The sequence below is a fragment of the Panulirus ornatus genome, chromosome 56 (assembly GCF_036320965.1).
Source record: "Panulirus ornatus isolate Po-2019 chromosome 56, ASM3632096v1, whole genome shotgun sequence".
In the NCBI taxonomy this organism is placed as follows: Eukaryota; Metazoa; Arthropoda; class Malacostraca; order Decapoda; family Palinuridae; genus Panulirus; species Panulirus ornatus.
The window spans coordinates 4618214-4634241 of record NC_092279.1 but is presented as its reverse complement, the minus strand read 5'-3'; the positions used below and the strand labels follow the sequence as shown (position 1 = coordinate 4634241).

At 37.5% G+C, this 16028-nt stretch overlaps 1 protein-coding gene across 6 annotated transcripts in view; it reads right to left on the bottom strand.

The window, feature by feature from the left end:
* LOC139765849 (cytosolic phospholipase A2-like) overlaps positions 1–16028 on the bottom strand; it is a 144508-nt gene that overhangs the window by 19055 nt on the left and 109425 nt on the right. For 5 of the 6 annotated variants that reach the window (XM_071693690.1, XM_071693691.1, XM_071693689.1 and 2 more), the window contains 6 exons: positions 12411–12495; positions 9473–9619; positions 8948–9101; positions 5533–5665; positions 3081–3217; positions 602–818 (listed from right to left, as the gene is read on the bottom strand). In XM_071693690.1, the coding sequence (XP_071549791.1) occupies positions 602–818; positions 3081–3217; positions 5533–5665; positions 8948–9101; positions 9473–9619; positions 12411–12495 (873 nt within the window). Of the gene's footprint in view, positions 1–601; positions 819–3080; positions 3218–5532; positions 5666–8947; positions 9102–9472; positions 9620–12410; positions 12496–14035; positions 14063–16028 lie in introns of those variants that run through there. The other variant, XM_071693692.1, reaches the window with a different exon arrangement.

The window sequence follows — 16028 nt, the reverse complement described above, 5'->3', positions numbered from 1 at the left end:
AATGTTCTGTCACAATCACTGGAAGCATTAAAAACATATTATTCTATACTGTGAAATAATATGGCTTCAGGAAATGTATACAGTAAAAGCAATTCTAGTGACTACCTCCACACTCCAAACTGAGGAATATATATGGCTGGTAACCAAAATGTTTGAGGAAAATCTAGTGTCTGTCAAACACTCTTAGTGAAGGAAAACAGAACATGATTGAAACAAATGAAAAGTCTTGAAAAATCAATCTTACTTAGAATCTCTAAAATGGTAAAGGAACAAACTCATGATAATCTATATCTACCTAAAACTTACATAAATCACACAGCATTGTAATATATATATAAGATAATCTATATCTACCTAAAACTTACATAAATCACACAGCATTGTAATATATATATAAGTTATAGGTAAATACAGTTTAAAGGGTAAGAAGTGGCACTAGAGTTCAACAATTATGGAAACTTCTTTGCCCTTGAGGAAGATCCCAAAGGGAATGGGCATCAGAGATACAGATAGAGTACACAGTGTGAGAATCATGCTCATTCCAAGTACACTAATGCCTGACCAATGAAGCAGTACAATAAACCTTAAAATATTTCATTACCCCTTTTAGAAGAACATCCCCAAGGAGATGACCAAAGAAGTCTGTGAAGGAAACAGGTTGTCCCTGCTTGTATTTTGCAATCATGCTAGCCACATATGTTGGGGCATTGAAAAGTTGCCACTTCCAATCCTTAGTTACAGACTCGCGAAGTTCCTTTTGGATTTCAGCATGTGTAACATTGGGGAACATATCATGGGCATAGAGGGTTGAGATGAACCTGAAAAAGATATTTACGAGTTAAACTTTGGTTGAAAATTATTTTGAGATAAAGAGAATAATCTGTTCCAAGCACGGGTGAATTCTGAGGTATGAAATGTAAATAAGGGTAATCTACTTTTGTTTGAATGCAGAAAAACTCATCAATATGCACCTACATATGAAGGTACATGACTGTATATCAGATAGTGGCTGACAATGAACTTCGATATAAAACTTTACAGTGGGTACAGAAGCATACATGCATGCAGACAGGGATGTGGACACTGAGGGTAATGGAATAGTTTTCCTCCACTTCATTGAGATGAAGTAAAAATTACCAGCTAGAGAAAAAAATCTCTTGAGTAACTCGTTTTTATGACAGGCTTCAGTCTAAAGATGTAAGTCCCCATAGAGGCCTCGCTGGTTTTTTTTTTAGAAAGAACTTTTATGAAGTTATAAACCAGGTTAAGTACCAGGTTAATTTTGTACAAGGGTCTAACTTCAGCAAAATCTTAACTAGAGTTAAGCGACATATGCAATTTAATTCTGATTTAAAGTTTCATGTTAGGACCAAAGTTAAGTTGCAGATTAAAGTGTCACTCCCAAAAATGGATGAACTGACAACATATGGATAATGGGTTAATGGACGAAAAATTAAAAGCCATTTCTCTAATACTGGCAGAGCTCTGTGAGCACATGAAAGAGCACTTACAGGAGGGTTAAAACACCAATTCATCCCCCAAATGAGGCATATCCATTAGGATTCATTCCTTCCAACCATAGAAATCCATGAAGCCAGCAGGTACTTGTTCAAATAACTCAAAAGCCAGACAGCAAATGTCTGTGCCCATGATATCCTGATGCTCACATGAGTTGGGACTTGGCAACCTCTAGCCCACATTCATTCATTGGACACGGGTGACTTTGCCTTGGATTTAATCTAGTTTTGACCTAATGGAGGATGCGAAGTTTGCTGAATATTTCCTCATCCACGTACTTGAAGGCAATTCTACCAGGAGACAGTTTACTAATTTCCTACAGTTAGGGCTCTGGCAACAGGTTAGGGACAAAGTCATCTCCAAGGTCTCTACGTACACAGATTCCTGCAGCATATTTCATACTCATTAATATTCATATCTTGGCTTTCTTTCACTCTGTCCTATCCTCATTACTATCCATCTACTCAGGATTAGGCTAATATTGTAGTATGTCATGTTGATGCAATCCTCCTCACTTGTTACTCCCATCATAACCATGGCAACATCACAAACATGTTCTGGTTGGATTCCAACCCTTCCAGAAGAGAACCCTGTAACAACCCAAAGAAGACCTCTACTCATTTCCAATAATCAATCCTTTTCAGTGTGGAGCAAAATGCTTTCTGACCATCTAGAAGCAGGAAATCCACCCACTGCATAAATTCCTTGAGGGGCACTTCAGATGAAGATACTAGAGGAATGATTTCTGTTTGTGAGGAATAATGTTATTTTGATTGTGTAAAGGTGGTGTAGTGATGCTCATCTATCTTTCCATTTATTCATTTATCTTACTTATGATTCCACCAGGACCAATATTTATGAGAAGAGTCCTGGCATGACCCATGACCTCTTTTGAAAGGCTCCTGCAGCCCAAGATTGTATTACTTCCAGTAGCAGGGAAAGTGAACTTTTGAGTAAGAAGTTCTTTGATGAGACTGTACTCCCAATGATATACCCTCATCAAAGAAAAATTTAACTCGCAGTGAAACATCTTGCAGGTGGAGGCCAAGAACATCTGATGATCATCTCATACGACAAATCAACTTATGTGTAAGCCTATGTTCACTTTAGCACCCTTGACATAAGCAGAGGATGCTTATGAGTGAGCATGCCAACAGGCAATGTGCAATTGATCTAATGCATGTAAATCCAAGTAGAGATAAAGATAAAAGTAAGGCAGATAGGAAAAACTGTTATATGTTATTAGCCTGGGTCTCACCTTGTGAGGTGATAACCTTATGAGAAACTGCTATTTACGATAAAATTTCACATGATAGTGATAAACCCTGGAAACTCCAGCCAACACTTCCCAGGCGTAGTAATGAACCTTTTTGAGTGATAGGGTGATATAAAATGAAAAACCTTCATATGCTAATTTTTTTACTACCTCCCAAAGTAGTCATCCAATCAAAACAGTAAAGTTTAGATAAAAAGAAACTATCAAAACATCACATAAGTAGCTGTAAAATAAGATCGATTTACCACACAGATATGAATATATGAATAACGTAGCAAACACTTACCATGATGAACCTGAAAGCCCTGAGATATAAGTAACACAGTCAATAATGTGAGACTCGTGTAGAGCCTTAATTGCACCGCTGAGACATGTCATAGCACGGAAGCCACCACCAGACCCAAGAACACCAATAATAGGAACCTGGAAGGGATGTATTAACATATGAATAACTCTGCAAGGTAAGGATAAAGCAAAAAATTTTGTAAAACTAATCTATCTTGTAAGTGTTTTCAGAAGTGGCATAAACAAAACAGTGCTTTAACATGAAAACTCATAAAATTTATGAAAATTCTAATACTGGCTTAACTCAATAAACATAAATGATGTTAAACTACGGAGGTATATGTTTATTGAGTGTACTTGGTAAGTTGTATGGCACAGTGGTTACTGATGATGAAGGCATGTACAGAGCATCAGACTGGGAGAAATAATGCAGTTTCAGAAGTGGGAAAGGATGTGTGGATCAGGATTTGCTTTAAAGAATGTGTGAAAAATACTTTGAGAAACAGAAGGATTTGTGTGTGGCATTTATTAATTTGATATGTAAAACATCCAGGGAAACCATGGAAAAGTCTGAGGGGCCTGGATGTCGATTGGGAGCTGTGGTTTTGGTGCATTACACAAGACAGCTACAGAATGAGTGCAAGTGGATGTGGCCTTTTTTCGTCTGTTTCCTGGCACTACCTCACTGACGCAGAGGGTGGCGATGCCTTTACATGTGAGGTAGGGTGGTGCCAGGAATGGATGAAGGCAAGCAAGTATGGATATGTACATATGTATTTATCTTCCGATATCCATGAGGAAAATAAAACATGACAGAGTTAAACTATCATCATTCCAGTTGATGTTCCTTAAGGCATTACATATATGAAGTCAGGAATTTATTGATGATAAGTTTGAGAAGATACAGTCTATTAGATCGAAGTTAAAGTATCCTAGGTCTTTCACTGATAAATCTCTTAAGTAGGCAAAAAAATAATTTTATAGAGTTAAACCCAAACCTCCTCTTGACACCAAGTATCTTTTAGTTTCCCTTTTAGTGATAATTTTACATTACTTCACAGGTTGCTTAAATAGTTTAATGTAAATGTAGCCCTTAGCAGTAACAATACTATAGAGAATATCTTAATCAAAAACTCGTCAGAAAATTCTGCAGGCTGTGTTTACAGAATCCTTTGTAAAAGCTGTAATATGTTTTATGTTGGGCAAACTGGTAAGGATTTTTATGTTGGACTTAAGCAACATAAACATAGTATAAGAACAGGACAAGAATCAAATGTTTTGTTTAATGATGTTAAAAATTATGACCATTGTACTGACTGGAGTAAAATTAATTCAGACATTAAAAGTAATTCCTTTACGAGAAAGATCATTGAATCTTCTGCTATCAAATGCACAAAAGTGTGCATATATGTATATGTGCATGTATGTATATATATGTGTAAATGAGTGGATGGGCCATTCTTTGTCTGTTTCCTGGCGCTACCTTGATGACATGGGAAACAGCGATTAGGTATAACAACAATAATAAAAATACAATACTAATAATAGTAAAAATAATGAGAATGAAATTACCATCTCTGGGAGAATCCTGTACAGCAGTGGTTCCCACCTTTTCTCAGAGAACCCAGTACCCATTTTATGAAACAATGATGGATGATGCTGCCCTCATATAAATTCAAATAAATCTTACATCAATAATGTCCTCTGCTGAAAGCCTTTATATAATTCCCTAAAATGCATCCCCTCCCCCAACATTGTGCCATCATCTCACAAGAATGGGGTAAATAGCAAATTATTTTACTCACTTGATTATCTAAACCTAAAACTACTCAATTTGGCAGTCTTCTCAAAAGTTGGTTGCCCAGTACCAATGCCTCTTCTCCTAGGTGATAATTTCCATTTGATCATGTTATTGCTTTATTCACAAAATATGAAGACTAGAATTTCATATTTTTCAAACATTCATATTGTTAAATAATATTACAAGATTTATTTTGAAACAAAATTTAAACATACAGCAACAGAAACAGCTATGGCCACCAAGCTGTCAGTTTCATATTGTACTAAGGTTAACGGATGGAAAGCTGATGTGTAAGTGTTCTGGAAACAATTAATGCTTCTTTACAGGTAAAATATTTTCAAATCAAGCTCAACCAAATTTTCTGAGTGCTCTCTAGCATCTACCACCCACCTCAATTTCAAAAATGCCCAGTGGAGGACAGCACTACTCACACTAGAAATCACTGCTGTACAGCATGAGACTTTGTGGCAGACCAGCAAATGGGGAATGTAATATAAATGTATGAAAATGCAAGACAAAAGTTGATGAAGAAAGACATCTTGTACTCCTCCTACAGTAATGCTTTCTTGGGAAATCTAAATCACTGACCAACCAAAATATTATCTATTTGATTCTAATGTTTTCTTTATTAGAAAATAAACTTCTCATTTACCTGTTTATCTGTATCAGGTGCCTTAGTTCCCAATAACTTCTGCATGGCTACGAGGACTTTCCTTCGGCGCATTTGGAGGAATTCCTTCTCTTCTTTACACAGCGCCAGAGAGAAACGCAAGTCTGGTGTTTTACTGAAAAAAAATTGTTTATTCATACCTATATGTACTCCCTCTTTCAGTAAACATAGTTTATTTTACAACCTCAGGAACCTATTTATGGGGTTCTCACAGCTTTGAGGATGCACTCCATGCAGGAATTGAGAAATAACAGACTCCTTCAATGTGACAGAAATAACTGCACTTCTCATCCATTGACAATGAGGCAAATGACTTTTCACTTGAGGTGCAGCCATTTGCAGGGAGACTCCTAACTCCTTAATATATTAATCAATTAGTTATATAACCTTAAGACCCCTTTTATGGGGCTCATACAACTTCAATACAGCACTTAATAAGGAGTAAGAAAATGATGGATTCCTTTGGAGTGATAAACTTCTTAATGAGACAGTGTGCTCCTTTTCTGCACCTTTTTGTCTAATAACTAGCTATCTACCTATCTACACCTCAGATGCCCATTCCCTCTCGGAACTCCTTCAAGAAGGAAAGGAGTGGCCATGGCAAAAAAAAGCCTCCATACCGGTGAACTTTCCTTTAGTCCCTCACCTTTAACAAGCCACTAGCAGAGGGCAACTCTGGTGTAGTGTGTCTAAAGGTTCCTACGTCATGTGTCTACCTAATGTTCCAACCTACTACTTCTATGTAAAGCCCCTGCATAATGTTCACAACTACTACTTCTACCTAATATTTTCAATGTTTCTAATGACAATGAACAATACCACTGAATTAGACTTTTCAACTGCTGCATAACCTCCTGAAGGCTGAGTCCAGTAACACTTCCTTATATATGTTTACCTAAAGTTTTTGATGGTTGCAGGCAAGGTGCCCCATCAAATCAGGGTTATGTTCCTGAAAAATCTATAGCTAAGCAATCTATAGTTAAATGAGTAACTGAAACCAAGTTCATGCGGGGGATTATGTTCCTGAGCATAAAGATTCAATATCTTAATCTTAAAGCTGAAATGCACAAGCAAAATTTAGTCTAGGTGTGACATACTATGCACTTACATCTATGAATCTTGATATTTAACTGAAACTTACCTAGTTGAGGGGATAATTGGGAGGCAACGGGCACCCAGTGTAAATGAAAATTGTGAACAACTTACTAAGCTGTGTTTTGAAAAAGGATTGGAGATTGGGAATAACTGGCTTAAAAAAGGTACTTCCATTGGTATAGTAAACTTAGAAGAGTGTGGCTGGGGTTTAATGAGTTCTAATGGATTACTCTGACAGGTTTGCAAAGAAGACTCTTGCATGCATGTGGAAAGGGGCTGCCAGGGGCAGATTTGATAATTTCTTGAAGGCACATGTGAAAGTATGTAGTTGCCATAGGAAAAGATGAAATGACAGATGGGGAAAAGAGAGGCAAAAGTGAGTGTGCCTGGATAAAAAGGCTTACATGTAGAGATTCTAAAAGAGACTGAGTAAGGGGTGGCATAAGGTGAAAGTAAATAAAATTTGGGATTGAAAATATTTAGTGGAGCAATGCTTATGTGTAAAGGTTAAGTGAGTGGTATGAAGAAATCTGAGAAAGGGTACTCAGAAATGTGGTGAAGAACAGAAAGACATATATAGGTAGTATCTGTGGGGGAGGAACGTGAGTGATTGGGAGGTGTACAGGAGAAAGCAGCAAGAAGGAAAGAGTCAGGTGCTGGGGATGAAAAACAAAGCATATGAAAGACGAGATGAGGGAGCAATGGCAAACATTTAGGAGAAATATGAAAATGTTTTGGAAGGATTTTATACATTCACATATGCACCTGGCCATGAGAAGATAGTTCATGAGAGGCAAGTGTTTTGGGAACAGCTGAGTATATGATGTAAGAGACCAATTACTAATGAAGGGTGATTTGAGTGTGAAGGTGAGTACTATGGCAGTTGAAGGTATAACTGGGGGCATGGGGTATTCGTAAAAGAGAATGGAAATGGTAAACAGCTTGTGGAGTTGTGTGCTGAACGACAGCTGGAGACAAGGAATGCCTTATTTAAAAAGAGGGACATACACAAGTTTATGTATCTCAGGAGGAAAGATGGTCAGTGGGCATTACTATATTACATATAAACTGATAAGAAGTAAAACACTTTTGGATGCGGATGTACTGAGAGGGGCAGCATGTGGGATGTGTGATTACTACCTTGTGGAGGCAAGACTGAAGATTTGTTGAAGTTTTCAGAAAAGATGAAACTTTATTGGTGAGAAGAGAGTGGTGAGAGTAAGTGAGCTTGGAAGAGAAACTTGTGTGAAGAAATACTGGGTGAGATTTAGTGCAGAACAGAACAATGTGGTTTCAGGAATAGTAGAGGATATGTGTGAAAAATACTTAGTGAAAGAGAAAGTCACTGACCCTTCCCACAAGTTGCTGGAGAGGTTGCATGTACTCTACAAGTATGTGCATTGTAGAAAGGCTGAAGGTGTTACAGATGTACCTGGTTGACATGCCTTTCTGAAGTTTGAGCTTAGAAAATGTACTGGAGTGTAATTATTTGCAACTGCAAAACCTAGCTTCTAGTCATTACTGAACAGGGACATTTTCCCATACTTGGAGCTATTCCCCAATGCTTGTTGCTTTTGTAATGAACTGTTACAGAAACTGTAGTCCAGAAACACTGATCTGTCCAATTCAACTACCTTGGAAGGCATAATTTTATATGTTGCATCTATTGAGTATATACTATAGGGAGCCTCACATAATTTACCCACCCACTGGCCCCCTCCTCCATCCTCACACTACTAAGTGCCACACTGTATGCTTGGCCAAACATCAACATGCTACCTTCAGTTCTTCAACCACAGTTAAACAAAGGTATATAAATCACTTACTCTTCCATTTCCCATTGTCCTACATACATATCTTTATTTCTGTTTGATGATAATAAATTTACAAAAACTACATTCTTTTCTTTGTGAAAACTGTAAACAGGTAAGAGGTGCAAAATATTCTAATACAGGCTGGAGCCCAAGGGGTAAATTGTTTAGATGCTGGCGAATGAGCAGTCTACAATGGGCATGTGCATGGCATACTGAACCTTTCGCAACTGTACGAACAAGGTTAAGAGTAAATGTGCAGAATCAATGTACACCATTATCATCAAACTAAATCAGGAAAAAGCAGCACATGAGTCTGTTCATCCAGTTTTACGTTTAGGTTTACTTGTGACACACAAGAGTTATGTAAGCATGGTGCTACTTTTCTCATATATCTTGAAATATCTGATAAATAAATATAAGAATAAATCTAGGGAAATTGCAGGTTTCAAGCATTAGTATCATGAATCACAAAATACTCATTTTCTTACTTTTTCTGCAGTAAAAGAACCGTGTGAACCTTGGAACCACCAGGAAAAACAAATGTGTGTTCCAAAGGAACATCATTTGTCAACTCATTGATACAAAATGTATCGTCTCCCAGAGTTTCATCCATTGTGTAGTTTGCATCCATCAATATCACTTCTGCAAAAGAATGAATCTTGAAACTTTCATATGCCAAGAATTTCACAAGGCAGGAATCATATTCTACGAGCAAGAGATCTTTATCGATTGAATATTAAAAGATCAGAAAACAACACAGACATTTCACTTTATCATTAATGCCAAAATTTTCCCTTGCAATGAACAGTTTACCAAAGAAAAACAGGTGAAAAACTAAATGCCTAATTTTCAGTATGTTAATATGGTACAAATAACAATGCTTTTTGTGAGAGTCAAATTACTTTAAGAAATCTATGGTCTCAACACTTAAAGCGTAATACAAGTAAAATATCACAATCTCTACTTTCTAATTATTTCACCATTACATAGGCAATCATTAGAATAATACTCACTCAGGTTGTGTTCTTTTGATGGATCTAAGTAAAAGTGGAAAGACTCATCCCAGATAGGATTGGTACAGTTATCCACATGACTGGTTCGTTTGGACGAGTTGGAACATCCAGGGATTTTCAAAATCACGTATGGATCAGGAGTATCCACTGAAAAAAGGGTAGAGTTACTTGCTTGAAACTTTTGATCATGTATGCAGATAGAATATACCTCAATCTCTATTTTCATTCATATGGGGAGAATGAAGGTACATAGTGCCTTACAGCTCACTCAAACATTTACTTAACCAAATCTTCTTCACAGTTACAATACTTCTTCACAATTCAGTATGCACATCAAAGACAAGACAGATTTCTATATTTCTTATTCATTTGCTAAATTCCTATAGTTTGCATCTAAAGGCTTAACAATTAGCCACCAGGTTCTGGTTTTCAATCTTGACAAGTAACGCTTCTATTGTACCATAAGGAGAATACAGGAGCTCAATTGTTATAAGAGAATCTTTAATATACACTCCAACCCCTCCACTTGCTTTTCCTCTTATTGCATATACACAGTTTGTAATTTAGGATCAGTACCTCAGTGTTCATATGATCTTTAATGCGAGTTTCTGAGAAAGCTGAGATTACTGTTTCTGACTCAGGTCAGAAGGCCACTTATAAAGATTTGATTTGTTCTGTGTGATTTAGTCCCCTTTTAATAGCATAAACAAAGAATGTCACATGTCTGCCTTCTAAGTTACTGTGGGGGGTTAATTTACTTTGCCATACTGAGTCTGGTAGGGTGCTCTAACTTCTTTCATCACTCTGAAGAGGGAAGTATATGACATTTCCTCCCTATGGTAGTCCTCTCATCTTCATTTGCTCCCATTTGCTCCCACATATAAGTAAAAAGAAATTTCTATCAATGTCTGTTGAGCCCCCACCTTTTTCTTTGTTGAAAAGATGGGAGTATACTGTGATAACATTAGTGTATTTGCCACAATGTCTATACCACATGGTGACATTGCCATTACAATTTCAAACAGCCTTCCCTCTAATAATGATTGGCACATTTCCAGAAGATAAATACTACATCATTCCTCAGAGCAGTAAATGCCTTCTTTCAGCAGGCAGTCATTTGAATGGCTTCTTGAATTTATATTTTTCCTAATATGATACACCAGTCTTGCTAATTATGAATAATCCCTCTGCATAGTATGTCAGGAAATAACCTACCAAAATCTCTGTGTATGAAGTACTTGGAAGGTGACTATATCTGTTGCCATAGCTCTATCTCAGGGAAATTGTTAAGGATACAAACTGTCTGCTGGCAAATATTAGAACTGCATTTAAGTACATGTATATGGAAATGTTCAGGGAACTATTTAAAACAAATAGTAGGCAAAACTGATACCTGCACTTTGAGAAACAAAAATCTAATGGAGAAAGGCAACAGAGACAGTGACTGAATTAAGATAGATGTGTTTATCCCTGGGGATAGGGGAGAAAGAATACTTTCCACATATTCCCTGTGTGTCGTAGAAGGCGACTAAAAGGGAAGGGAGCGGGGGGCTGGAAATCTTCCCCTCTCGTTTTTTTTTTTTCCCAAAAGAAGGAACAGAGAAGAGGGCCAGGTGAGGATATTCCCTCAAAGGTCCAGTCCTCTGTTCTCAACGCTACCTCGCTAGTGCGGGAAATGGCGAATAGTATGAAAGAAAGAAGCGTTACTGTGAGAGGTTTGAGGTGATGAACTTCTTCACCAGAGGAGAGAGAAGAGTAAAAAGCAATTTGATTAAAACTTTCAAGTTTCAAAATCAGTTTGATGAGATACAATACCAGTTCATGATTTGTAAAAACAGTCAAGCAACGGCTACAATAACAAGCTATGCAAGATACTTGTTCAAGAGGATAAGAACTCTTTTGTTAGTGTCCGAGGAATGTCGTGGACGAGTGAAATAACCTATATGATGAAACTCTGAATGCTGGCAATATACAAAAGTTTAAAAAAGTTGTTTGGCACTAGAATTTGCTCCAAAGATGGGGACATGAGCATTAAAATCCTCTCCCACACTGCACAAATAGGGGATTACAAAAATAAAAAAAGTCCCCATTACAAAACTTAGCAGGATCTTATAATTATATTCTAGCTTTATGGTCATGATTATACAGTAGTATGGGATTAATGTAACAAAATAAATATGCCATTTTTTTTCATTTAAAGTGGCTCCAGTCACGGACAAAAGTCCACATTAAGGCCAGGCCTTAACTGAAATACCGAAAGGTTTATGAAAGGAGAAAAGAAGAAACAAGAGAGAGTAAATATAAATTTTGGAGGATAAGAAAAATTGTACAGAGTAATTACAAATTTTGGAGGAAGTGAAAAACCTCTTTTAAAATGTGCCAGGTCTTAGTTATTGGGAAAAGATATGAGAGAATAGATTTCCAAAGCTTTGAGGTGCATGGAAAGAAGCTTAGACATTTTTTTGGAAAGAAAAAGTAATAACTATATATCATGAAGTTTTCATCAAGGAAGGGGGTTCAAGATTTTTTGACTGGTAGTTACAACTTGACATTAGTGACCTTAATGATCCTTGCAGCTGAGAGGCCTACAGACCAAATAACCAACTGAAATTAAGTTCATCAAAAAGGTATATCACAGGTGTTTGTATCATTATAAAACTCATCACTTTGAAGCCCACAGACTTATGACAGAGAAAATTATTATAAACAACAAAATGGAATGAGAAAAAAGTATTACAAAAATAAGTTAATTTCTCCCAAATGAACATCTGTCAGATTGAAAGTTTTCCAGCTGGCTAGGAACCAGATGGGTTACTTAACTTCCTTTAAGTTATTTGGTCTGCTTTTATCCCTAGAGTCATCTTTTTGCTCAAACAAGATGTGCTATACAGTTACAGGATCTTTTATCTCCCTCTCTCTCCTAGCAAGGAATACTCACTGAAATCTTGTAAAGAACTGCCTTTAGTAATAGACTCTCCATGAAGAATCTTGATCTCGAGATCCAAACACGCCTCATGTTCAACCTAGAAGAGACCAAAGAAATGTTATCTACCTTACCAGTTATGTATGTGAACTCCCTAACTCCTGCCTAGCATATGTTATCCATGCCAATGAAAGATGGGATATTTTCACTGCTTTTTTTTTTTTCTTTAAATAACTGAATGGTATATGCATGCCCTAATCAAGACTATCTCAGGTGAAAAGATAAGAGAGTATGAGGAACAAAATATTGAAATGTCATAAGAAGAGAAAAAGGAAGATGGAAGAGAATTCCACAGCTTTGCTCTTCAAGGATAGGACATATGACAGTCAATCCTCATGTGGCCTATATCCACACAGAAACTATGGGAAGCAGCATCCAAATGCATGCCACAAGAGTAAGTCTTTGCAGCACAGACACATGGAAACAGTTTACAAAAAGCAACATCTCAAATAATTCCTGCAGAACTGCAAAAGGACAGTAACATTATGGTGGATAAAAAGAGAGGTGATGCTTGGAAAATTAATGAGAAAGAGGGCTTCTTAATCCACTCTGAGTGAAAGAAAACATGAGGAAAAGTCATCCCAATCATGAGTGCAGTACTCCATGCTGGAGTGAATAAAACCCTCATACATATGAAATAACTGCTTAAGAAAAATAACTACTGCACACACCCTAAGCTTTTTGTGATACTTAATTATGCAGGATTTCCTGGATAGGGTTAAATGGAGGACATGGTTATGTAAAATGTGTTTACATTGTTGTAGAGATGAAGTGTAGTGCTTTGAAACAGAACAGAGTGAATTAAAAAACAATTAAAACCATTTCCAAGGCAAATCTTGCTTTAGCATTACAGAATTTGACAAGGAGACTGCTTCCCCATTCTGAGATGCTGCACAGGTCTGAATTACCATTGGTGATCAAGAAAGAAGGGAATGAAACTACAAATGTCTGAGAAAAAGCCTGTTAAAGAGAATTTCAAAAACTTTGAAGCAACATAAGTGAGAGCAACAGGGTGATAGCTGGGAGGGTTAGAATGCTCTTCTTTCTTACGAACTTACAAAGGTGGGGAAAAATCCTGGGTAGATAAAAGTGCAGAGGGCGACGGAGGGAAGGAAAGAATTTTGTTTAACTCGTCCTTATAAAATGCAGTTGTAATTCATTCTGGCTACAGATTGTTGTGCAACCTTAGGCATAAGGAGCCCGAGGAAGAAAATGGAATCCTGGGGTAATATACCGAGCCATACACAAAGAAGTTTTGGGATAATTATAATGAAGTGAATATAAATACAGAAGTTCCTGGATGAATGCTCGGTTGGCAAAACTGCGACTGGGAAGGTATGGGGCCGATGGAAAATGGGAGGTTAGGGGGTAGAGTACCACTTGAGAAACATACCTAAAGTCCTAAAATGAATATTTCAGGAATAGAAAACAAGCATGTCGTACTTTAAAAAAAAATACATGTTTAGTCTAAAAAGGTACAGCCAAATTATGTACAAAGCTGTAATGATATGCCTGCAATACATCGCCCTCAGCTGATGCCTTGCCCCGTACTACCAGAGAGCAGCTACAAGTAGCCTTACAAAGAACTGCATTGAGCCTCCAATCTTCTTAACAACAACATCGTCCAAGTATGACCCTCTTCTTCCCTCTACCAAGAAGTGAGTGATGGCTTGCCGGGATGAGTCGCAATTATAGCCAACGCCTCAATGACGCCCGCCAAAGGCATGGGATTTTTTTTTTTTCAATGGTGTATCAGAATACAGTGGGTACTCAAAACAAGGCGCCACCGTTGGTCAAAGGGTATACATTACTGTATGTTCAAGCTCAAAGGCATGGTAGGCACGGGGCTTCTGTATATATATATATATATATATATATATATATATATATATATATATATATATATATATATATATATATATATATATTATTTTTTTTTTTGCCGCTGTCTCCCGCGTTTGCGAGGTAACGCAAGGAAACAGACGAAAGAAATGGCCCAACCCACCCCATACAAATGTATATACATACGTCCACACACGCAAATATGCATACCTACACAGCTTTCCATGGTTTACCCCAGATGCTTCACATGCCCTGATTCAATCCACTGACAGCACGTCAACCCCGGTACACCACATCAATCCAATCCACTCTATTCCTTGCCCTCCTTTCACCCTCCTGCATGTTCAGGCCCCGATCACACAAAATCTTTTTCACTCCATCTTTCCACCTCCAATTTGGTCTCCCACTTCTCGTTCCCTCCACCTCCGACACATATATCCTCTTGGTCAATCTTTCCTTACTCATTCTCTCCATGTGCCCAAACCATTTCAAAACACCCTCTTCTGCTTTCTCAACCACGCTCTTTTTATTTCCACACATCTCTCTTACCCTTACGTTACTTATTCGATGAAACCACCTCACACCACACATTGTCCTCAAAATCTCATTTCCAGCACATCCATCCTCCTGCGAACAACTCTATCCATAGCCCACGCCTCGCAACCATACAACATTGTTGGAACCACTATTCCTTCAAACATACCCATTTTTGCTTTCCGAGATAATGTTCTCGACTTCCACACATTCTTCAAGGCTCCCAAGATTTTCGCCCCCTCCCCCACCCTATGATCCACTTCCGCTTCCATGGTTCCATCCGCTGCCAGATCCACTCCCAGATATCTAAAACACTTTACTTCCTCCAGTTTTTCTCCATTCAAACTTACCTCCCAATTGACTTGACCCTCAACCCTACTGTACCTATATATATATATATATATATATATATATATATATATATATATATATATATATATATATATATATCCCTGGGATAGGGGAGAAAGAATACTTCCCACGTATTCCCTCCGTGTCGTAGAAGGCGACTAAAAGGGGAGGGAGCGGGTGGCTGGAAATCCTCCCCTCTCGTTTTTTTTTTAATTTTCCAAAAGAAGGAACAGAGAAGGAGGCCAGGTGAGGATTTTCCCTCTAAGGCCCAGTACTCTGTTCTTAACGCTACCTCGCAAACGCGGGAAATGGCGAATAGTATGAAAAAAAAAAAAAAAAAAAAAAAAAAAAAAATATATATATATATATATATATATATATATATATATATATATATATATATATATATATATATATATATATATATATATGTATGTATGACTCATGGTGAGGTGCCTGAGGATTGGCGGAATGCGTACATAGTGCCATTGTACAAAGGCAAAGGGGATAAGAGTGAGTGCTCAAATTACAGAGGTATAAGTTTGTTGAGTATTCCTGGTAAATTATATGGGAGGGTATTGATTGAGAGGGTGAAGGCATGTACAGAGCATCAGATTGGGGAAGAGCAGTGTGGTTTCAGAAGTGGTAGAGGATGTGTGGATCAGGTGTTTGCTTTGAAGAATGTATGTGAGAAATACTTAGAAAAGCAAATGGATTTGTATGTAGCATTTATGGATCTGGAGAAGGCATATGATAGAGTTGATAGAGATGCTCTGTGGAAGGTATTAAGAATATATGGTGTGGGAGGAAAGTTGTTAGAAGCAGTGAAAAGTTTTTATCGAGGAT